General features: G+C 36.3%; 1 protein-coding gene across 2 annotated transcripts in view; it reads right to left on the reverse strand.

The window, feature by feature from the left end:
- The window catches only part of Eya1 (EYA transcriptional coactivator and phosphatase 1), a 140,169-nt gene that overhangs the window by 25,697 nt on the left and 88,992 nt on the right, over positions 1-25,480 (reverse strand). The window contains exons 10-11 of one of the 2 annotated variants that reach the window (XM_076835419.1): positions 15,454-15,543; positions 14,477-14,578 (exon numbers count right to left, since the gene is read on the reverse strand). In XM_076835419.1, coding sequence (XP_076691534.1) covers positions 14,477-14,578; positions 15,454-15,543 — 192 coding nt within the window. Of the gene's footprint in view, positions 1-14,476; positions 14,579-15,453; positions 15,544-25,480 lie in introns of those variants that run through there. The other variant, XM_076835421.1, reaches the window with a different exon arrangement.

Genomic DNA, 25,480 nt, shown 5'->3' on the forward strand with positions numbered 1-25,480 from the left:
ATAAAGATTTTCCAAGCCAATTTTCCTTGCCATGTAATTATTACTGACTCCAGAAAGAAAAATATGCAGAACCGGACATAGGCACTTGAAAGAAAGAAAAGGAAAAAAGGTTCCCCATGAGCTACCGGAAGGAAGGTTCCATCATCACCTCCCCTCACTGACAACCCCTGCCGGGGGACCAGGGGTGGGGGAGGGAGGACCTCTGAGGGCCACTGCCGTACTCATAATATTCCCTCTCTCTTCCAAGTGTCAATGGGGCTGAATTCTACTGCTCACATCATCCCTTCTGAACATTCTTTTATATAACACAGACTTCAGGTAAGAAAAAATTAGTTAAGCCCCAAATGCCTTGGTGGGATCAGTACTATCAGATCAATTTCCTTGTGCATGAGGATCCCTGGTGTGCCTTGAATCATTAGCCATTAAAACAGGAAATGGAGTTTGGTTGCCTGAAAGGAGAACTAGGGAGAAATGTTATCCATACTTATATTTTTCAATCTCTATAGAACCACCTCCTCTTCTTGAAAGTGAAATTTCATGTTTTGTTTATATGCTATTCAGGAGAATATTATATATCATTAATATGATATGAATATTATACATGTTAAATATTGTGTCAATACTAGAAAAATATAGGACACATATCCTGTATTTTTAAAATTCGTTTTGTCAAGCATTCAACTAATAATGAATACCTATTTAGATTCCAGGCACTAATCACACAAAAATAAATGAAATGCAGATCTTGCTCTGAAGGCTTTATCCATATAGGGAAGGGCTGAAGAGACAGGGTACAGGTGACTATGATTTTTCTCCCAGGGAAGGTACTAGAATGCTTGCAAACCCCAAACTCCTTTCAACCCACCTAGGGTAGCAACTTTCAGACACATTTATACCATCTCCTGTATGAAGTCTAATCTGCTTGGGGTAGAGGCAGTTAATGCATCTCACTTCTGTTTCTCTCAATAGATGCATTAGGAAAAACTGAATTAGATACAATATATTCCAACGCAATTGAACACTCGAGGGCCTCTCCAAAGAGTCTTAACCTTGCAGATGCCATTCTATCCCACCAGGAACCACTTGCTCCCACCATGCTACTGTCAACTGGCCTGTCCTCTTACTCCCCGCCTTCCCCAGGCACTGGGTGTGACTGCCGCTTGCTAGAATGCCTTCTCCTTCCTTTCTCTTTCCCAGGGAATGCTCCTTGGTGAAGCTCACACTGGTTTCTTTCTTTTCTCTACTGCTGACATCTCCACAACCCACTGCTTGAATAACAGTAGCTTCCAATATTGATAGCCCTCAAGGGGTCAGGCACCTGTGCCACATGTCACATGTCACATATTCTTTCCAATTCCCCCTAAAATTCTGCATTTGATGGATAAGTCCATGGAGACGTATATAGATCATTTCTTTGCCCTCCAGGACAAAAAGCTCTTCAAAGGAAGAGAACATCTCTTGTGTATCTTTTACTCCCAGCTTTTTTCCCAACACTGGGCCAAGCACACAGATGTCACTGAATGAAGCCTTCCAGATGATCTGGTTGACAGGATTGGATTATGAAAGAATAAGGACCCCATCAGAAGTTCATGGATAAAGCTACTGGATTCTATCAAAGTGTTAAAAATGAGTAGTTTTGTAAAAAATACATTTACTATTTTGCCAGATTATAAAATGATATACACTCAGGTAGAAAGTTCATTCAGTAGTGAAACATATGTAAAAAAAAAAAAAAAAATCAACTCCAATTCCAGTCCTTAGAAGTAACCACAGGTAAAATCCTTGTCCTTCCCATCCTCCTGTTCACTCATTTATTCAAGCTCTGGAGTTTATTACAGAGCTCACATTCTTATAGGAGAAATAGGCAAAAAAGCAGATAAAACCAGATACATGTGTTTTAATTACTTTCCCCTTCCCCTCAACAATTTGTAAAAGACCTTTTAATATCAATTAATGACCTATATTATTCTTCGAAATTGTTGTATACTATTCCATTTTGTGCATGTTTCATATTTTCTTTTAGGTAAGCAATGACTGATGCACGGTTTTCAATATTTTCTTGGACTGTTAACTTTAGTAGGGCAGAAACTGTTTTAATTCTTCTTGAAATCGTATTTCAAATAAAAGTAGTATTTGTGTATGGTTGTTGCTCTATAAGCGCTTAAGTAAATGACTATAATGAATTTGCTTGGGCAGATTTATGACATTCATTTATCTCCTTAGGCTATCTTTGGTGTATTCTCCTTAACTGAGATTTTTTAATTACTCAGCTCTCTCAGCCTTGTTCATTATATATCTCTTGATTAGAATACTCTCCTCTCTAAAGTCCACCCCATGCAGCTATGCTGGTTCCTGTTTGGGTTCTTCTGATACCCTCATCGTTTTCAGTATACTTGCAGGCTTCTGAGCTGACTCTACTGTTTCACTTATTTGCATCCCCCCATCCCTGACCTGATCAGATTGTAAGCTCCCTAAGAACAGAGCATTTTCATCTTATTTACCATTATCTCTAAAGATAGTTTTACAGAATTCATTTGTTTCTTACTTCAACTTAATGTTTTATATTTTCCTTTGCATTTGGGAATAGTCCCACTTGTCGGTTTCCATAAGGCCTTGCATGGCCAATTATGAAGATGACTTCTGATTAAGATCATGGACTAGGCATGTGGATGTGAAATATAAATATTCATCTTGGTCCCCTACAATTTAAATTATTTTTCTTATATTTTAAAGTAAATGTTTTAGTTGCTCCATTAAAAAGGAAAAATATTCTTATTTCACCAAACTACTATATGTTACAGCATATGAGCTAAACATGTCTTTGAACTGTTCATTTTCCAAACTGCTTATTCTTTTTGGTTGATTGAAACATCTTATCTCCAAGACCAGTGGGACTGCATTAAGGAGTCTATGACAACTAGTTCCCACCAGCTGAAAGGGGGTGACCTCTTAGACCTGATGTCCCTTTAACTTTCTGACAAAATTCCAACCTTAGGAGATACTTTTTACTCAGTTATACCCCCAAAGGCCAAGAGTTTACAAAATAATACTGCTCAACAGCAACAACCCTTCCCCATGCTCCAACCCCTCCACCTGCCTTACAAAGCAGCAGCACACAATTAGCAGTGAGCAGAATCCTGGGTTCAGGAAGCCTTTCCTTGGAAATGCTGTTAGAATGCTGAGTGCAGCCCAGATAGAGGGGCTATTGTAACTGCACTGAAATGGGAGAGGCCTCCTGGGACGGCAACTTAAACACATTTGGGGGAAGTTGGAGTTACAGACCTTCTTTTGCACTATTCAATCTTAAAAAAAAAAAAAAAAAAAGCACCTTGAATTGCTTTTTCTACTAAGCAAACTTCCTATGAAGTAAACTCTGGCTTTACAAAGTAGGGACTCCCAACTGACGATTAGCAAGCACCTGTCAAAATCAAAGATCTAAACTAAAAGCCCGTCATAGGTGACACTGACAGGTCAATTTCATGGGATTTATAAATAAACTGACGGCCATTCAGCTCACTGCTGAAAAAGTGACATTTTCATTTAACAAGAACGGAAGGCACTCCATTGACTGCTGTGTGTGTGCAGGGTTGTGTGGCAGGTACTAAGCTGGGGCTTCTGATTCTGTTGTTTCCTAATTTCACAGCATCCCTGTCACCCTGTCTGAGGCTCAGAGTTGACAATGGGAAGGTCACACCTTAGGAGGAAGCAAGGAATGAATCTGGGTCTCTGCACCTCTGAAGCATTCTCTCTTCTCAGCCTGCACAAATTAACTAACAGTCTGACAGAATAATTACTACTTGGAATGGCTACCTTGGACTTACCTAAATCATTTAACTTTCTGAATCAGGAATTTTCTAAATTTATTCAGATTCTGTGTTTCCAACAGAAATTTCAGAAAGGGACCCCCTGCTCCAAGATCACTTTTCTTTTTCATGCAGTACATTCTTCCTGGGAAATCATAACTGATTTCATGGGTGATAAAATAGAGCTTCCTGCTCAGTTCTCTCTCCTGAGCTTCAAATCTACATATCCAACTGCTTGATGGACTCCAGTTATATGTCCCACACACACCACAAATTCAGTATCACAAACCCAAATACACATCTTCCTTCCAAGGCCAGCCTATTCTCCTGGATTTTCTGTCTCTGCCTTATTTCTCAAGCTAGGAACTAAGATTCACGTTGCCCTGCCCTTTATAAATGAATATATCCTCAGATCCCAGTCAGACCACTTTAACAACTCTCCCAACTGCCCCTGGTCTCTGTTCCCCCCAAAAAGCTTGGTGATTTCTCACCTAGATTATCGACATCTGACTTCACAATAGAATTCAGTTTCATGTTAGTGCTAAAAATTTTTTAATGATTACTCTTGGCTCAATGTAAAGTCCAACTTCCTAAGTGGAATATACAAAACCTTTCATGATCAGGCTCCTGTCACCTTATGAGGCTCTGTCTCTCAGGTGCTGCGTGTGCTCTGCTTTACACCTACTCAAATTCTGTCCCCAAACACCTTGCTCTCTCACGCTCAGTGTTACTCCCTGGGAACATGGTGATTTCTTCTTTCGGCCTTGCCACCTCTCTCCCAGGCTGAGCCAGACAATCTGCATTTGGACTCTGCTAACTTCCATATGTATCTCCACCTACCATTAGATATCACGCAGTGAGATCGTTGTCTTATACTTTTCCGTCTCCCCCCAGTATCTGGGCTTCTTAAGGGCAGAGAATATATATAGTTCATGGCTTCTCTTCCATGCCCAGCAAGTGTGCAGAATGGAGTTAGCATGGGTTGGTTTACACAGCAAAGCAGCTCTTTATCTGCAATGCAGAAGCTGCTAAAATAGTGGTTTCTGCCTATTCAACAACAGGAATTTGTGTCTGCCTGTTTACTGACGCTGTCAACAAATCCAAAATAGATCTGGGGTTGCTTGAACAACTGCGATTTTTAGGTTTGCAGAACACAGCAAGAAACAAAGCTTTCAAAGAAGCATTGTCTATTTTGGGGGGCTGTGTTCTACCGCATCATTGTGCGCAACAATGCTCACACGCTATTCACTTACTTCCTGCTGCTCAGTAGGAATCGCCAGATTCTGGAACACACAACTGGAAAGGTTTCATGCAAAGATATTTGCAAAAAGTAACCCAAGTTTCAACCTCAGCTTTAGCATTACCTAATGGTGGCTTTGGGTAAAAGTCACTCTGCTTCAATTTCCCACATGTGTAAACTGGAGATAATGATAAGATTGAATTCACAGTGTTGATGGAGAATCAAAGTTGATGTTTTTTTGCTGACATGAGAAGACCGTCCCTAAGGTCTGTGGCCCTCCTGCCTATTCCCAAAGGCAGAGGGGCCAGAAGCCTGAGCCGGTTGGTTCCCTGGGCCTGCTACCTTGGGGTTGCATCTATAGGGGAAGGTTGCACTGTTTGGCCGAGTGACTTCACACACCACAAGGCTCTGCTCCATGCTGCACACCCCCCGGAAAATTCCTTGAGCCATCCTTCAAAACAGGAGGTGGGAAAAGAACAAGTAAAGGGAAACTTCCCAATGGCATTTGCAAACTAACCACCAGCAATTTCTTCTTCTTCTTCTTCTTTTTTTTTTTTTTTTTTTGGTGTTTATGATTTCTGTTGGGATTCTACATGGAAATTTTGGCAGAAAACCACTTATTGTCTCATGCCCTTCATTCCCTTGCCCTCCTTAAATCACTCCCTTTTCTCCCTCCTCAGCCATATAGTTCTTTGCCCAAGGCTCTTGATGCAAGAAATACTCACAAGCTGTAACAGTAGCGGAGGCATCCTTACCGTTTCCCAGGTGTCAGGCTACCTCTGTGCACCTCACACATTAACTCAGGAGCCCTCACACAGACCCATGAGGTGTGTGTCATCACCCAGTGTCACAGACCTGCAGGTGAGGTACAGGGAGCCCTCACAAGTGAATGAATTCACGAGTTCAACCCCTGGCACCTCGAGGATGGTAAGATAAGCACCTACATAAATATAGGTCTTTGAGTCAAGCTGGAAGAGAGTCAGGATTATATCCAATGTTCTCATAAATTTTAGAAATACTGAGGTTCCAGCGTTGGTGTGGGGACCAGGGTAAAAGAAGGGTGGATACTTACAATCAATGTGTGCTGTGTTCGTGTCTGAAAACATCACTGTGAAGCCCAGGAATTTGTACATTTAACATGTGTTAGTAATAATAAAAGAAATATTAACTATATAAAATAAAAAGTAGAAAGAAAACTTTCATCCCACTACTGAAATAAATCAGTTTTTATTGTAGAATTTTTTTTAAAAAATGTTTTTAATGTAGAAAAACATCTTGCCTTTGTTTTGATGTATATACTTTCTTTCTTTTTTTTTTTTTACTCCAAACTACAACTACCCTGTGTATCACTTTACATCACACCTCTTCCACATGGATTGTGATTTGACATTAAGAATTTTGAAAATATGACTTTAATAAGGATGATATCCAAGTGTATCATGTTAGACAAGGTTCTAGGTTTTAAGATTGTGATTAATCTTCATTCTCTTTAAAAAAATAACTTTTGGGGCTGGGGATGTAGCTCAAACCGTAGCGTGCTTGCCTGGCATGCGCAGGGCGCTGGGTTCGATTCTCAGCACCACATAAAAATAAAAAAATAATGATGTTGTGTCCACCGAAAACTAAAAAATATTTAAAAATTATCTCTTCTCTCTAAAAAAAATATGACTTTTGCAAATTGTAGAAGTAGTATTTCTCACTACAGACAATTAACTTGAAAAATGTGGAAAGAAAATAAAGTACTCATATGTGTGCTTCTGATATGCCAAACCCTGTATTAGGAGCTCAGGATTCAAGTGGACAAGTCATGGCCTCTGGTCTCATGAGATTTGCTAGTGGAGGACAGAGAGGCAGACACAAAATCACAATGTAGCTTGGCAAGGGTTTCTGCAGCCAGAGTGGACTTGTCCTCCCTGCCTCCAACTGCACCTAAAGATCCTGCCCTGCTTCTTATTGAGACCAAGACGAGGACCTGTGCTCTGGTTCCCCCCTCTATTTCCACTCCAGTACTTCACTCCTGTGGCTACTCCAACTTTGCCACATCCTCTTTTCCTTTCTACTGAATCATTCCCACTGAAATCCAAATTAAAGATTTTCTATTTAAAAAACGAACCCCCCCCACACTTGATCCTGGATCCCCTGGGTGCACCACCCCATCCCTGTGCCTCACTACGGAAACTCTCCCATTCCTGTCTCTTGGCCACCCCTCCTCCTCTCCCCAGTCCACTCCATTCTCAGTGTCTTCCTGCTTCACAGCAGTGCTGCTTATGAGAGTCACCTAGCCAGGCCAACAGTCCCTTCTCTGTCCTCATCTTATGCAACTCTGGCTGCATGTGACACAATAATACTCCATTCCCTCATTCTTGAAACCCTACTCATGAGGTTTTAGGGATACCACATATTTTTCTGCCTATCTCACTGCTTGTTTCTACAATTTATTTTTTTCTTGAAAGCTTTTCTTGGTCCTATTTCTAATTGTTAGAATGCCAACAATTCAATCTTAGGTCCTTTTCTCCACTCACACTCTTTCCCCTGTGGGGTGCCATCAGTCTCCCAGCTATGTGATAAATAGGTATTGACTATTGAAAGAAAAAAGAGAAACAACAGAATTATAAAGAGACTGCAAGATGCCATGACCATCTGAATTTTGAAACATCATAGATAAATCACAAAATTATGATCCCATCATTCAGAAATAACCACTGGTAACTTTTGAATATAGTTGCCTTTTATGTATCATAGACACTAAAATCAGGATCATATACTATATTTTATGGACTGCTTATTTTTAAACTTGAAGTCAGATCATAGTAGTTTTTAAAACTATATTTCCCTCAGTTTTTTGATGTCACAAATTTTAACACTAAAGCTGGTTAACCTGCATTTTATAGCTAATTTTTAAAACTTGAAATTGATCATGAGTATTTTCCCTATAAAGAGTAAAGTTTTAAAACAATTTTCAATGAGGGTGTACTATAATTTATTTCACTATTCATCTATTACTGGATATTTAAAAATCTCTCCACATATTAGTGGTAAAAACACAGTAAGGGGATATAGGGAAAGGGTGACTGTATTTCTGGATCAGTCTAGAGTCAGACTAGAGTCAGAATCTGCCATTCTGTAGCTATGTGGCCTTAGGTTTTGTTTTAACTCCCCAAGCTTCATGACTCCTCCATAAAACAGCTAATAAGAGTGTGACTATCATAGAGACATCAGGATACTAAATGGAATAATGCACACAAAACTCTCAGCATTGATTGTTATCTTTCTGCAACTCTGTCTCTGAGGAATATATATATAGTTTGGTGGTGCTGGGGATTGGAATCAGGGTCATGTGTATGCAGAGTAATGCTCCACCACTGAGCTATGCCCCCAGCCCTCTATGACCTTAGAAGAGATACCACAAGTAAAATTCCTGAGCAAAAGGATCAGCATATTAAGGTGTCAATATATATCATTAAACTGCTTTTCTGAAACCTTGTTTGTTATCAATATGTATTAGCAATGCAAACAGTGTTAATTTTTACCACACTATAGACTGTGCTGATTTTAAATCTTTGCCAATTTGATAGGCAAGGGGCTGAACATTGACTCTGATTTGACAATTCTACTGACTGTATGTGAAGTCTAACAGGTTTTCTGACTTCCTATAGGTTGATAATGAGAATGCTTTTCTCTTGTAAAGTGTCTGTTTATGGACTCTGCTCATTTCTTTTTCTAAGCTATTTATTTTTATTTTATTTTTGGGGGATATCAGGGATGGAACTCAGGGTCTCTCATCTATTTTTCTTAGTAAATTGCTATAATCATAGTTTTTGTTTTATTGCCTACAAATATTTTGCTCAGTTTTGTCTCTTAATATTACTGTGGCTATTAAAAATAGCATTTGTTTTCTTTCCTGATTACAGAAGGAATAAGTGGATGTTATATAGAATTTGAAATATATGGAAAAGAACAAATATGAAAATGTTAAAACCCCAAATTCCAGACATCATCAATATTAACATTCTGGGGTTTATCTTTCCATGTGCAGTCATTTATTTATTCAATTTATATTTAATGAGTGCCTTCTATAGGCCAGATACCATGATAGAGTTAAAGTAGTGAATATTCTATATCGCACATATGATTTTTGACAGAACTGAGAGCAAACAACATTTATATGGTCCTCTTCTCCACTCACACTCTTATTCTTCAAAATAGTACTTTTTAAAAGTAGCTTTTTACTAAAAAAATTATTGTTTAAGGAATTTTTACAAACTAAACACATTGGTTCAACCAATACCCACATCAGGAAACAAACCTATAATCAGAATTCCATAATTAGAGCTGTTTCTTTTTATACATACTTGCCTTTATTTCTCATTAATACAAATTCCTACATGTGTATCAACCATTTTTAGGCTTTCAAAGCTTATCGTCCAATGACCCTCCAAAAATTCTGATTTACTTATATTTTCTCCTTGTGTTTTATCCTTTTTATATTTTAACTCTTTAATGAACCTATTTTACTATAAACATTGAATAATCCATTCCTTTACTTTTGTTAGATTTAACTGAACACATACAAAATTTTTCCATAGGTTGGGTCTATGCCCTGACAGCCAGTTCAGTGTCAATGCTGGGCCATAAGTATATGTTTCATTGTAGAATATAAAACATTTTAATAATTGGTTGAGACAGATGTGCACCTATCACATTTTGTCAAAAATTTCTAAGTACTTCTGCCTATCCTTACAAACAGAACTTAGAACAATATTGTCCTATCGTGAAAAAGAATAAGAAAAAAGGTACATTTAGTCAAACTTCTCCTATATCTGTATTAAGGTGTTCTGGTTTTATTTACTTATTTCTTATAAATACTTTTCATATAGTTTACTCCTTACTTTTGTTTGAATTTGTATTGTAGATACTGCTGCTATTTTATAGCTTAATTTTTGAGATGTTAGAATTCTAATATAAGAAGACTATTCAGTTGTAGATATATTTTTGTATTGTTTAATATTTGTGAAGCCTGTTATAATAGACTCTTCTATTATTCTAAGACTATTCTAGCTGATTCTTCTCAGTTTTCTATGTACATAAATTGCTTATCAAAACCAAAAATGTCAATCTCTTTCATTTCATTAATTATAGTTCATGTCCTACTATACTGCTCAAACTTTCCAGAACAGTGCTGAATAGCAGCACTGACAGAAAATATTCTTATTTTGTTTCCATTTTAGTGGCAATGTGTCCATATTTGCTTACTGCTAAGTACAATGCTGGCTATTGACAAAAGGTAAATGTCTTGTATTAACTACTCTAGATTTTGACTCCTAATTTTCTGATATCAAATTATGGAATTATATGATATTTTCATATTCATATTTTTAAGTCCAGATAAAGGTAAAAGATCTTATTAGAAATGATGAAGAAGTAGGAAGAAAATTAAAATTATCTATTAGTAATGATAATAAATAAAATACAGGCTATGCTTCTTTCTTGGCCATCAATTGCAATGCGGTTAAATTCAATACAATTTATTATGTCTACGAGTCATTTGTTGCTTGAAAATCTTCTTTTTCTCCCTAGGCTGAGCATACAATAGCTGGAGACACAGGAAGGCAAATTCAACTCTATTGTCTTCTATGTGGAAGGAAACACGAATTGGTATTCTATTCTAAGACAATGTAAGAGTTCAATTTAAAAAAAAAAAAAAAAAACTTCTTTAAGAGTCAACATGTATAAGGATATTAAAAAGTATGTTTCCAGGATTTAAAAAAATGTAATCCCTTCTTGTTGCTAAATTCATAGGAGAAAATAAACAAACATGCTACAGCTTATGTAACAGAGCTGAAAATGATAAGTGGGTTGGGGGGTGTATGTGCACGGTTGTTTGCGTAGAGGAACGTTTAAGTTTAGGCTGTAATTATTGATTTGCCCACACACTTTCATAGAGTTATCTTTGGCTCACGGAAGAGTCTGAAAGCTGAGGTCAGGTTGAGCTTTTCCTATAGCATCTTCCTTACCAGCACCCATAAAACAAAAGAGTTTCCTCTTTGTTTATAGGAGATAAAGCATTTTCTAGGTGAATTATATTTATTCAATTAAAAAATCAACTTCTGATTTAGTTTAAATATTTTATGCTTTGGAGAGCACAAGCATTATTAGGCAGTACAGTGTGCTATACTTGAAATCACTTAATATTGGCATAACTGATATTTTGAAGATGTTTTTTCCTAGCTAAACATAAATTTCTAAGAAAGACATTTAAAAAATTAATCAATAATAATCTCAGTTTTAGAGTAATAAAGTATTCAACTTTAAAGACTAAGGTGCATTTCTTTGCTTTACAAGGGAAATCATTGGACCTTACTATTTGGAAATGATGGTTTTACCTAGACACTATCCACAATCTCCTCTCCTTGGTCTTGATTCATCCAACTGAGACCAGAACCTTCTGACCCATGCCATTTTTTTTTTTTTTAATGGAAAAGATGAAAACAAGGGGCTCCAAGTACAAAGGCTTAAAAATCAGAGCTGAGATAGGAAGTCTATAAATGAAAGGACCCAGAAAGGGTGGGAATATTCTTATTGTGAATCCTGACACCAAAGAATTCTCTTTGTCCCAACTAAATAATGCACCAGAAGAGCAGAGAGGGGAGTTCCAACATAGCCTCACTCTTAACTGAGTGTCGTGTATGGGACAGCTTCACACGGGTGTGTTCCCAGGGTTCAGACTACTTCCCATCCCTGATCCCTCAGGAGTAATGTGTGACCTGGGACTAGAGGTCTGGTTCCTACCCACTCTTTAAGATCACCACCTCAACTATACCAGTTAGGACGGCAACCATAACACCAGACAGAAAGAAAACTCAATATGAGCTTAGTCTATTCAGATTTACAGCCATCTCTTAACTATGGAAAAGTCCAGATGGAGGATGAGCAGCAGGGTAAACTGAAACATTGTCGTTGCTGAAGGACTTTCTCCATTGTTTGCAGATGCTTTTCAATAAAAATCCAACAGAAAGAGCTCTTTCTCTAGTCAGGAATAGTCAAAATTAACTAAAGACACTAATAAAAAGAAAAGAAAACAAACAAAAAAAAAAACCAAACCCCATAAACAAAACAAAAAACAAAAACAAAAAAATCCTCCAATTTCATACTGTCATTCATAAAAAAATGACTTCCATATAAGCATCATCGTATTGCACTTGGAGAACTTTTTTGCAAAACGATATGTAGGATGCTAGTCAGACTTAGAAATAGGAAAGCCTGAAGCACACTATGGAAATAACGTCTAAACCTGTCTATCGTGAAGGAAAATATTTTATTTTATCCTACGATAATTATGTCTCCCTGTCACTCATGTTCCTTAGCATGTCAAAGATTTTTAATTATATAGAAAAATAAACTTTCTCCTTTTTCTTTCTTTTCCTGAAGTGTCAACAAAATTAATGCAGATTATGATTTTTTTTTTTAATTTAAAAAGTCAGTGAGATGTGAAGCAGGACTTTTAAAACTAAAATGAGCTAACTTTTGTGTTTCTTAGAGTTAAGGTATTTCTAAATATCTATCTATCTATCTGTCTCCCTCTCCCCATCTCCCTTCTCTCTCTAGTATCAGGGATTGAACCCTGGGGTGCTTAAGCACTGAGCCACATCCCCAGCCCATATTTAAAATTTTTAAATTTGAGACAGGTTCTCACTAGTTGCTTTGGGCCTTGCTAAGTTGCTAATGCTGGCTTTGAACTTGCAATCCGCCTGCCTTTGCCTCCTGAGCTGCTGGGATTATAGGCACACACAACAATGGCTGGCTTCCAAATTTCTTTAAAAATTATAACCTCAATTTTCTAAATTATATTCCCAATAATCATTTTAAGTACACACTTTGATAACACAACAAATATTACTGGGAGTTCTCACATAATGTATTTCATTATTGAGAATCATATTAAGCAATAGTGGACCAAGTTACACAGAGGGGTAGTTGGCAAAAAGCTAAGAATTTAGAAGAAAAAAAAGGCCAAATGTCAACAATCAGAGTTCAGAAATCATACTCCAAGCTAACCATGAAATTGTTAAACACCTTCAAATTCTTGTGCCATAGACCTTATAAAACTAAAAATATGCAATTTAAATATATTAAAATATTCATGTCCCCTGCCACCACACACTGCTGATGGGTGGGTGAAAGCAGGCATTACCCCATCATTTCTGCCCGATGAGACATTTCTGGTTTTCTTAAGAACATTATGCCAATAAACTTATTTTTGCCAGAAATACTTTTACATTTTTATTTTGAAAGAAATTATATTTGCAATGACGGGTCTCAGGTTTGTTGAACTACAAAAATATAAATGAAAGATTGAAAAGAAATATAATTTTTAAGTGTAATTTATGTACAATTTTATTTTAAAACTTTAATGCAAATCTAAACCAAAGACAGAATCCATGTGAATCTTTTGTTGATACTTTTGTTGATACTTTCATAGTACTCTTATGTAAAATAACTTAAAATCAACTTTTATAAGGCTAGAAGGTTAAAAACTTTCTCCTACTATTGTTTTATGTATTTGGTTAATGTAGCTTTGTTCCCCTTTCTACTTTATCTTTAATAATAAATAGTCCTTATACACAGACCACTATTTTTTCTTTTTCTTAATATGGGTTTACAGGAAAAAAAATCTTCCACATCTGTAAACTAGAACTTTAAACATCTACTTCATATATATTTGTTTAAGGACAATTTTAGTCTCAACATACACTTCAGTGTGAATAATGCCCATTGAACAAATAAAAATCTGTATAAAATAAAAACTGCATTTAGAAGATTTTTGGTCTATATTATAGTAAGTTATTACTTTGACTAGCTTCTCATTTTTTCACCACACAGCTTTGGCACTGTATAGATAAGCTGTGGCATTTTTAAGAAGGTGAAGTTTCAAAACAAGAGCAAATTACTGTTAATATCTTCTTGATGGGTGTTATTAACACCTATTAACATCAATAAGAGTAACAGGGTTGTACCCAGGGCAAAATATTAGCCTACTCTATATCTTTAGTAACAAATGGAAACTTAGGGACGAAATGTTAACATTTAGTGAAATACTGAATTTTTTGTGCTGCTTTTTCATGAAGTGAAATACAACCGTAAATCAGAAACAGCTTTTGAAAATAAGTATGATTATTAAGCTTTTATGAAGGCAATTCTGAACTCGTCACTCACTTAGGATATTTCTACCTTAAAAAAAAGCAATGCCTTATATGTAATTTTCTGGAGAAAAGTGGACACTTTTAAATGCAAAAAAAAAAATTGCATTTTATTTCTAAGTGTAAAATCAATATTTCACTTAGAAATGGAAAAAAATAAAGCACATTTAAATAATTTTATTGCACTGTAAGTTGCCAATTCGTCTGTGAATAGATTCATTGCAGATGAAAAGAAATCAAAATACAGGACAGATGTTGAACAAACCGCATTTAAGTTCTGTCACACACTGGCATTTTTCAAAAGATTTTGGATCATCTATTAAATAAGGTGCATTTTGCTTGATTTTGAAAAGGGAAACATCAGGAAATATTTAAAGGCCAATTGCTGCCAATTAACTTTGATCAGTTAAAGTTCTATTTGAATCTTTCAGATTCTTCTCCTGTCTGAAATAACATACATTTATAAAATCTAGCAAAACAACAACTTGATGATTAATGCCTGTTGGCAGCCCTACCACAAGCTTGCTTAACAGCAAGATTTAAATAAACAACTGTCTCTATTAAGGAGGGAGTGAAATGTAGTTTTAGTCATGTTTTCTCATAATGGAGATGTGAAAAAACAATATTCTTTATTCTTAAGAATGTGGCTTACCAAGATCCTTGTGTTTGTCAGTCCCCATAACACATGGAACATTACAAAAGTTTCTCCAAAATTGCAATTGACCAATAAAACCATCAGCAGTTAGAGAGAAGAAATCTTAGCAATCCAAACAGCAGAGGCCTGACTTAAATATTCTTCAGACAACTGTACTAGCCAGAAAAGCATCTGATCTAATACACTCAGATCCTGATGCAGACTGGATTTGCAAGGATCATGAGTTCTGTTGAGTTCTAAAGGAAATACATCTCAACAGAGATTATAGAACTGAGAAATATGAAGCTTCTGATAATCAACAAAATGCAATATTTAGGATTCTTGATATCAAATTCTAATCCTTACCAATGGGTCGTATGGGATCTAACTTTGAATCACAACGCCAAAAAAAAAAAAGCAAAACAGAAATACCATAAAGGCCAAACATTGCTGTATAGTAAAAAAATCCCTCTCATTTTCCCAACTATTTAAAATATAATATTCCATCGTTACTTTCAAAATCGCCCAGCTATTTTCAGACATGCAACATAGAGTATGTGCAAAACAACTGGAACTTACTTCTAAGTCATTGAAAAACAGGTGTGTGTCTGCCAAGTTGAAAATCATTTCCTCCATTCGTAGTCCTAGGGAAACTGAAGTGGGTGGATCCTAAAAGAAGAATTGTAAAGGTCAAAAACATATACACTCCTCAGATTACATGAAATACAGTGTCATGTCGAAAGGGAATCTGTATCAGAAGAGGTAGAAAGCAAGAGACACACAAGGAGTCCTGGGCTCCAGCTGCTTTTAATGTGTATTATTGACTCCGTGTACAAACTTCAGGGACTTACTGCATACAAAGTGCCCCAAACATTGTTGTTACTTTGCATAATGAAGAAATAACTTGTTGCCTATAATATCAAAATATTATAAGATCCAGGGTTACTTAGAGATACAGAGGAAATTCAGCTTTATGTATCTGTTTCAGGAGCAAGAAATTCAGTGAATCAAGAAGTCATTTTTTATATTACACCACTGATTAATTTCACAAAGGTGGTAAATATAACTTCTCTAGATGATAACTCTCTATCATCTCTATTTATTTGGACTGCATGGCAACTTCAAGTATATTCTAATTAGGAAGCGGTGGCCAAGCTGATCATCTGGCATCATGTCCAGCTCAGGAGACTGATCTTAACAAATAGCTGGTACCATTCACTGAGAGGGGAGCACAAGTATTCAGAAATGTCCAGTGGCTTCTAGTACTTCAAGCCTTGGATTCTAGTGGTGAGTAGTCAATCTTTCCCATATACACATATCTTGATATCTCCTGCTACTGAAATGAACTCAGAGGCAATGCAGCTATTTGTATTCTTTTTTAAAAAAAATCTTTTTAGTTGTAGTTGGACACAATACCTTTATTTTTTTTATTTATATGTGGTGCTGAGGATCGAACCCAGCGCCTCACATGTGCTAGGCAGGTGCTATACGGCCGAGCCACAACCCCAGCCCACATTTGTATTCTTTATGGTGTTACTGTATTTTTAATGTATCAAACCCAGGAAGCAACATGTTTCATAAGCTGAAATCTTGCAGACTAAGTAAAGAAGAAAAAATTTCCAAAAAGAAAGTACACAAGGGATATAAAACAAGTGAAGATTTTATTGGGAATCTAAAAATATATCAACTTTTATGTGCATGGCATTTAAAATTTTTCCCAAAAAACCATTTCTGATATACTACTTTATTATCAAAACAAACATTTGGAGTAAGTATATTATCTACCTGTATCATCATTTAACTTAGGAAATTGTAATTAGAGAAATTATACCTAGGTTACACTACCCATCTGGAGGAAGTGTATTCTGTACCTTTGAGCATTATATTAGAGTTGAGAACAAGAAAAAAAAAAAAAACTCTAAGAAAGTAAGATCCTTATTATCCAATCCTGTCCAACATAAGTTGTACATATTTAGTATTGTCTTACAAACACACTATTTTCATCCCAAATCTCAAGACTTGCGTGTGTCTTACGTGCCCTCTACTCTCCTTATATCTAGAGTCTATCGTGTCTATCTTCTCCTGCTCTTTGGGAGGCAGCAAGAAGTGATAGAAGAATCCTAGATTGAGAGGCCAGGCACTAACTTTGCTCTACCATAGAATAATAACTTTAAAAATCTTATCTCTCAATTTGGTACACTTAAATGTCTGATTAACCAGGAGAGAGCAGAAGTCTAGATTGGAGGGATGGAAGTTACTTCCCTAGCAACTACCACAGGCCACTCTGCTGCAACCAGGAAGGTAAAGCCAGCACCACCACACTCTGCCAGATCCATCTACCCCTCTAGCACTCCCACGCACCACCAGTCCTGACCATACCCCACCAGCACCACTTACCCTACCCATACCCTGCTAGTACCACCTATCCTGTTAGCACCATCCATACCCCATCACCACCCACAACTCTGCCAGCATCACCTATCCTGTTAGCACCACCCACCCAGTTAGCACTACCCATTCCTCACAAGCACCACCAACCCTGTTAGCACCACCTACACCTAACACAGCCCCTAACAGCATTGTCGTGTAGCTGTCTACCAGTAGTTCCAGAGGAAGGAAAGTGCATTCGTAAAAATGTGGTAGGATGGCATCCCTAGCTGCAATTCCTCTCCTGAGCACTTTCTCTGGCAGTTGATCGACAGTGGTAAAGAGGCAGAGGACACAGATTGCCAAAAGCTAGAGGTTAGACTGGCACAGAGGCAAAGCAAACACCCCAGGGATTATGAAAGGGCAGGGAGGAAATAAAGACGCAGAGACAAATCCAATGTCCAAAAAAAATGGCCAGGGGAGGTACAAATGAAAACAATTCCCTTGAATTTCCCGTGGGGTGATTCATGCTCCTCAGGTCTCTTAAATTGTCCTTGTTTAATACCACCTAAGATCTATGAAACCTCTTAAGTTGCTGAAGAATGAAAATCAGTTAACAAGAAAAACCAACTCATTTATTATGGGTTTTATAAGAAATTGTTCATTCACAAGGATGCTATCACTGAGTGTGCTTGGAAAGAACTAATGTTCAAATGTACCCTGGAGCAGAATTAACCAGTAGAGGAAGTTCAAACAGCTGTTTCTAAAACAAAACACCTGACTAAGGTGTATACTCCCTCTAGTTCAGGCCAATAAAAACACACTGACTTGTCTCATAACCATGCCAATGAATCTTTTTATGTGGCAAGGGTGGAGACTCACCACATTTATTTAATTGCCAATTATGGAATTTATGTGCCATGGTATTGTTACTTTTGAAAAAGTATTATTTCTCCTTGATATAGTTGCTTATTTATATGGCCATCAAAAGAATTACTCTATTGTTTGTTAATATATAGCTTACTTTAACTTTTCTTCATAAATTACAGTAATGACTTGCTGGTTGGAATAGTAATAAATTTTAAAGGCTTGTTCAGTCTGTGGTAAAATACAACACAGATGTCGGCCTTATTTACCTTTTAATGTTATTCTCTTTTGTTATTAGCAGTCATTCCTTAACAGTTTTTATACCTGCCGCTCCACAGAACATTTGAAACATTTACTATATTGAATGTGCAACTGGCAGTTAACTGAAAAGAGAATTTTAAAACAGGAAGGGGATCTGGTGGAGACCAGTATTTCTCAAACATCTTTTAACCAGAATCCACAGTAAAAATTTAAAAAATCATTTTACAAATCATTTTACACCACGATCCATCCATCCCTCCCACCGCCCAACTGACATTTAGTTTGGCAAAATAAGACTTGACTCACTATGTGGAGTGCATTTTGATATTTTGCATTTCTGAGCCCTCTCATGATCAATTTACAGTTTGCAAAGCAGAGCTGCAGGAGGGACCCACTCATTGACGTAGAGATGGGGACTTTGGTTCCAGCACCTGTGGTTTTGTGCATGGTAGCAGAGCTGCCAAGCCATCACACCCTAGTTATTTCACCTGAGAGAAACTAGCAGAAGGGAGACAGATAACCATGGCCACAGGTTTGCCAACTGGAATTCTTCTCATATCAGTTAGATTTCATTTTCCTATTTTAATACCTTCAAAAATTTTCAAATGTGTCCAATGTGACAAAAGCTAATATCGAACAGTTAATAAGTTAGTCATGGCTGGATGGCTTATTTTGGCATAAAAGAAGAAAAAAAAAAACACTCTCACACCAACACTTAGGCATGAAAATCGCCATGTCTTTGGCTTAATTTTACTTTTCTTGAAATAACTAATCATCTTGTAATAACAAAATCCAGGACTGAAGTTATGAAATGACTTTCTCTAGGACAACATTTTTTTGCTGTACCACTTTTGAAAATGAATTTAGAGCTTTGCCTCCACTTCAAAGTTACACCTCACTTGAGTAAATCTTATCGCCATATGTTTTCTGTTCTTTCCTGAACTTGACCCTCTTGTGGCTTTTGGCATTGTTTACTCTCTTCTTGACATTTCTCCTCCTGAGTGTCTAGGATGTCCATGATCTTTTCTGGACATCTTGCTCCAATCTGATTACCCATCACCTCTGTCAGTTCCTGGGCATCTGCTCTCTTCTATTCCTCACTCTATTCCGACCATGTTGCCACTCAAACACACTCATGGCTTCACCGTCCAACCGACTTCCCTCTCTCAGATCAAAGATCTTGACTGTAGGTCTGGACATCAATTATCCAGGGGACATTTTTCCTTGGATGTCCATAAAGCAGCTGAAACTCAATGTGTGACAAGTCCAGTTCATTTTATTTTCTCTGGAAATGTACTGTATTCCTTCCTTAGATCAAGGGCCTCCTATCAAACCTAAACTTCGGCTGTCTCACGCATGGCCTCTCTCTCTTTCCACATCTAACTGGTCATGCACTCTGCCACTTGGACCTGCAATTCCTGCATCCCTTCTCTTCACCACCATTCTTTGTTTTCATGTTTTATTACCCACTCCAGACCTGGTTCTCCTCTGTGAATGTCTTCAATGGTCTCCTTTCACTGGGGTCTATTTCTAGGGTCTGACTAACTCCCATTTCAACCTCTTTCATGAAATACCCAAACATTTCAGCAAGTACCAAAGAACCATAAATGTCTGGCTTTTACTTTTCTCCCTAATATGTGACCTATTTGTGGTTTTTCCAAACTATTTTTTTTATCATGAAATTCTTCAAAAGATGATGAGGTTGAAGCCTAATATATATTATACCATCGTGTACTATAATAATATATTTAAAACATACTATGTCATAGAACTATAGTATCATGTCAATCTATTTAATAATATAAATTATATATCTTAATTATAATATAAATAATATATAAATCTGAATTAATATAAACATGAATAAATGTTTTATTAATTTGAATATTTAAATATGCCATATTTTAAAAAATATAGATATAAAAGTGAAGTGGACTGATGCAAAATCCTACCTAAAGACCTTAATGATATTTGGGCAAGGGATCTGTCCTCACAGGATACCCACATTAACACACTGTGGCCTCTGACCAAGACTGCACCCCCATGCCACCATTCAGCACCTCTGCCTCCCTGATCTTTCCCAGCTGGGCTCAGCAGCCACTGGATACCACAGCTATTTGTGCTCTTATCTAAAGAGGGCACAGGATTATCCCTCAATCTTCCTTTTGTTTGGGTTTGGAATTATTTTATTTCTTTTCACCTTCAGTAAAAATGAGCCACCAGAGAAACTCCACATCATGTAAAACCATGAGAACAGGATCCTAATTAAAATGAGTTATACACCATGTATATATAGTATGTCAAAATATACAGTCCTGTTAAGTACATCTAAAAAAGAATAAAAATAAAAACTTTAAAAAATGTAAAAAAATTTTAACTGCAGGATTCAAAAGTGGTTACTACTTTTCTGACAACATAATGGGAACTTTACATGAATGCATTGTTTGGTTAGATTTCTTTTCTCTCTATAGAATTTCAATAATATTTTAACTTTTAAACTATGAACCCTCATTTTTATCTTATCCTTACATTGATCTCTCCACAACCTTGGTACCCAGCACAATGCCTGTATGAGGACTTGCCCAAAGTTTGGTGGAGAATAAATGCATGAAAAGCAATATATAAAGAGTATTTTAAAAAATTTTAACAAAGGAAAAATATATATTCAATCTTTAGTTGGTTCTTTTCTAGTGTTTCTTGTCAATTAAAAAAAAATATTCTTTGCCTTAGGAAAAAGATGGACATCTGAATCCTACATACCTATCTACAGACCATAGTATTAAGCATGTTCATTAGAGAAGACTATCTGATTAAAGATCAGCTTATTCTTAGAATAGCTTCTTATAAAGCCTTACTTTTTAATTTGATGATATGGATAATATTAGCATAATATCAGTATACTATTATTTTTTAAACTCAGTAGTGGCATACATTATAACATTTTGCAAAATTCATCCATATGTGTTATTAAATTTAGTTCTCTGATAAAGTTGAATAGTATAGTGAAGAGGTACAAAAAGAGAAAATACAATCAAAAGCTTTATTGTTTTTCTTATTTAATGAGGAAACTAAAAATTTACTGCAGGTCCTAAGCCCTAGAAATTCTTCCCTTGGAAACTTCCCATTTTATGTTTCTTAGCAAAACAGAATTCAATACAGAACCAACACCACCCTGGGAATGAAATCCAGCTCTGCTTCTAAATTTTGTGGATATTAGAATTGCAAATGTCTGCTTAAAGTCAGTCATGAGAGCAAAGGAACTTGTGGCCATGCTGGCCTACCCATGGCTGTCTTCAGTACATCAAAGACAAGTTATATCTACTGAATGGAAAGTAATATTATGTAGAAAAATTAAATAACAGTGAAATCTGCTTAGTGTCTATAGACCTAAGCCTAAACAATTGTTCTGCCTTCATCCTTTATCAAATGGTCTGTAATTATCCCATTGACTCAAAATATTTTTCTTGTGTTTCTAGAACTCAGAGACTCAGCACCACATACAAAACAAAGATGTTGTGTCCGCCGATAACTAAAAAATAAATATTAAAATTCTCTCTCTTTCTCTCTTTCTCACTCTCTCTTTAAAAAAAAGGAAAAAAAAAAGAACTTAAGCAAAGCCCAAATCCACCGCTTACACTCAAAATTAACAAATAACTGAGAAAAATAGGTCAAAAAAGAAAAAATAATAATAATAAGGACTAGAGATGTAACTCAGTGGTAAATTGCGCTGATATTAACAAAAGAAAAAAAAGAATATCGATGTAATATAAAACATATCAGCAATCATAACAAGAAGGAGCAGTGGAGTTTCCCTGTGTCAGTTTAGGGACTACTGTTCTGTCCACTCAAGGTGAGTTACATGCAATATGGACTGAGCATGCTTTATGAAGAGGATATGAGTTTGAAATCTTTTTTTTAAATTACTTAAAAGCAAAAACGATCTTCCACAAATAGAGCATCCAATTGATTACACATGAAAGTTACTCTATTTCTTGACTCTCTGATGGAAGCATTAGCATTTCTCCCTAATGTCAATAATTAATTCCAAGTCAAGGTGAGTACATTAGATTATACATAGGTGTCTGCTGAATATTTATTCTTACACTGAGACTTTCAAGAAAGCTACCTATAGAGAAAATGCCTATGGCTAGACTCAAGCTGCAAGTAGGATAGTTGCATCTACTTTTAAAATTAGCCACCAGGTATACCTTTGGATTAATTCATATTTGCTCCCTGACTTGACATGATGGCCGGTAAACTGAAATTCACTATGCTGGTACAAAGAAAACCAAGGAATGTGGCACCTGTCAGATTGTTCATCAAGAGCCACAAAAGACATCTATCTCTGCCAAAGGTGACCTGAAGCCTCCATCAAGGATATGCAAAAACACTGTATGGCTATTCAAGGAAGGAGGCATTTGAGAAAAGTCTCAAAATTAAGAAAGTGAATGTTGAATCCTCTTAAAATTTTGTTTCATCAGAAACAGCTCTGCGCTAGTTATCTGTAATAGAAACTGTTACTCCTTTAACTTCTGATAGCAGAATCTACACAAAGTTGACTCATTTGAATTAAAGACCTTCTGGCTTAAAAAACTCCCCTAACTTCTGATTTTTCTTCTTCCTAATCCACTGTCTTTGAGCTAAAGAGAAAGGATTTATAGGATAAAGAAGAACACCCCGTAATGAACTGCTAGAGGAGGCTGTCCAACCAGAAAATTGAAGATTAAAAAAAAATGTAACATTAATTTCTTGTGGGAAGAATATACCCCATCTATGAAGTTGTAATGAAAAAAAAAAGTAGAAGAGAAAAAGGGAAATAAGGGAAAAAAGAGAAAGAAAAAAGAATAAGGAACCCGAGTCTGATTAAGCTTCTAGATTTAGCTACTGGTTTGTAGGAAACACAGGGGAAGAAGGAACACGTTAAATAAGGAACAGGGATGCAGTCAAGAGAATCCAGACTTACAGGATGGATGTCTGATTACTTCCAGAGAAACACTCAATTAAAGCGGGAAAAAAAGACTAAATGAGAATCTACAAATGGAAAATCACCAGAGAAATATGAAATATAACTACAAATAAACCAACAAATTCATTGGAGTAAAATGCTCAATGAACAGGAACAGGTAGAATCTACTCCCAACATAATACATGTCATGTATGTAAAACTCACAGCTAGCATTGTAGTCAATGGTGATGGTCTAAAAGAGCTTCATCTAAGATCAAGAACAAGACAAGGAGACCATTTTTGTCATTTAACATAGTACTGGAAGTCCTTGCCAGAGCAATTAGTCAAGAATGACAAATAAAAGGCATTGAACTGTAAAGGGAGAAGTAAAATGATATGTTTGCAATGACATGATTGTATGCATGTAGCAAATCTCAAAGATTTTGCAAAGGGGCTGGGGATGTGGCTCAAGCGGTAGCGCACTCGCCTGGCATGCGTGCGGCCCGGGTTCGATCCTCAGCACCACATACAAAGATGTTGTGTCCGCCGATAAAAAAAAAAAGATCCCCCTTACACTGCCTTTGTGGAGTCTAGACTGCCTATGATTTGGTGCTACCAGATTCATGAATGGTGACTGCTCAAATAAACTTAAAAAAAAAAAAAAGATTTTGAAAAAAAAAATTGCTAGAACTAATAAACACATCTGAAAGACAAAGATCAACACATAAAAATCAGTTATTTCTATATACAGCAATGACCAAACTAGAAAGAAACTAAGAAAACAATTCCATTCACAATAGCAAACAACAAAAAGAATTAAATACTTAGAAATAAACAAAGGAGAGAAAAAAGACTAGTTCACTGAAAACTTCAAAGTATTGCTTTAGGAAAGTAAAAAAGACATGCCATGTTTATAGATGTAAGACTTATGTCAATACTACCAAACTGATTTATAGATTTAATGCATCTCTGCCAACTGTCCAATTTTTTTTTTTCAGAAAAAAACCCCTATCCATCCTAAAACTTATATGGAACCTTAATGGATCCTAAATAGCCAAACAGTTTTGAAAAAGAACAAAGTTAGGGTCTCTTACTTCCCAACTGCAAAAATCACAAAGCTATAGTAATGAAACCATGTGGTTTGGGCATAAACACAGATGTATAGACCAACAGAATAGAAAAGAAAGACCAGAAGCAAACTCCATATATATGGTCACATGATTTTTGACAAAGGGGCCAAGACCATTCAATGGGGAAATGGTGTTCAGGGAGCTGGATATTCACATGCAAATGAATGAAGTTGGATTTTAACCTGGTTAGACATAAAAGTTATCTCAAAATAGATCAAAGATCTAAGTATAAGAGCTTAACTCTAAATCTATTAAGTGAAAAGCTTCAAGACATTGAATACGGCAATGACTTCTTGGATATGATATCCAAAGTCCAGGCAACAAAAGAAAAAACTAGATAAATTTGACTAATCAAAATTTAAAACGTGCTTCAAAGGGCACAATTAACTGAGTGAAAAGGCAACCTACACAATGGGAGAAATGCAAATCACACATCTTTTGTAGAAGTTAATATCCAGCTCATATAAAGAACTTCTACAACAGCCAAAGGGTGGAAACAACCAAGCGCTCATTGATGGATGAATGGATAAACAAAATGTGGTATGCATGTGCAATGGAACATTATGTAGCATTTAAAAGGAAGGAAATTCTGATACATGCTGCCACACGGATAAACCTTGAGGACACTGAGCTGTGTGGAAAAAAAGCCAGTCACAAAAAGACTAAGATCATACTATATAATTCCACTTGAGATACCTGAAATTTAGAAGCTGAAAGTAGAATAGAGGCTACCAGAAAGTGTGGTAGAAGAGAATGAGGAATTATTGAATTAGGATTAGGTTTTCAGTTTTGGAAAATAAAAAGTAGTTTTGGAGATTGGTTGCATAGCAATGTGAATATACTTAATGCTGCCAAACTATGTACTTAAAAAAGTGGTCAAGAAAGTAAAGTTTATGTTATGTGTATTTTACTACAGTTAGAAGCAAACACTTAAAAAATTAAAGAAATATAACCACTAGATATTTTTAAAAAAATGTTTGTTATAGATGGAAACAACTCCTTTATTTTGTTTATTTACCTTTATGTGGTGCTAAGG

This window comes from Callospermophilus lateralis, chromosome 16 (assembly GCF_048772815.1).
Source record: "Callospermophilus lateralis isolate mCalLat2 chromosome 16, mCalLat2.hap1, whole genome shotgun sequence".
NCBI classification, from domain to species: domain Eukaryota; kingdom Metazoa; phylum Chordata; class Mammalia; order Rodentia; family Sciuridae; genus Callospermophilus; species Callospermophilus lateralis.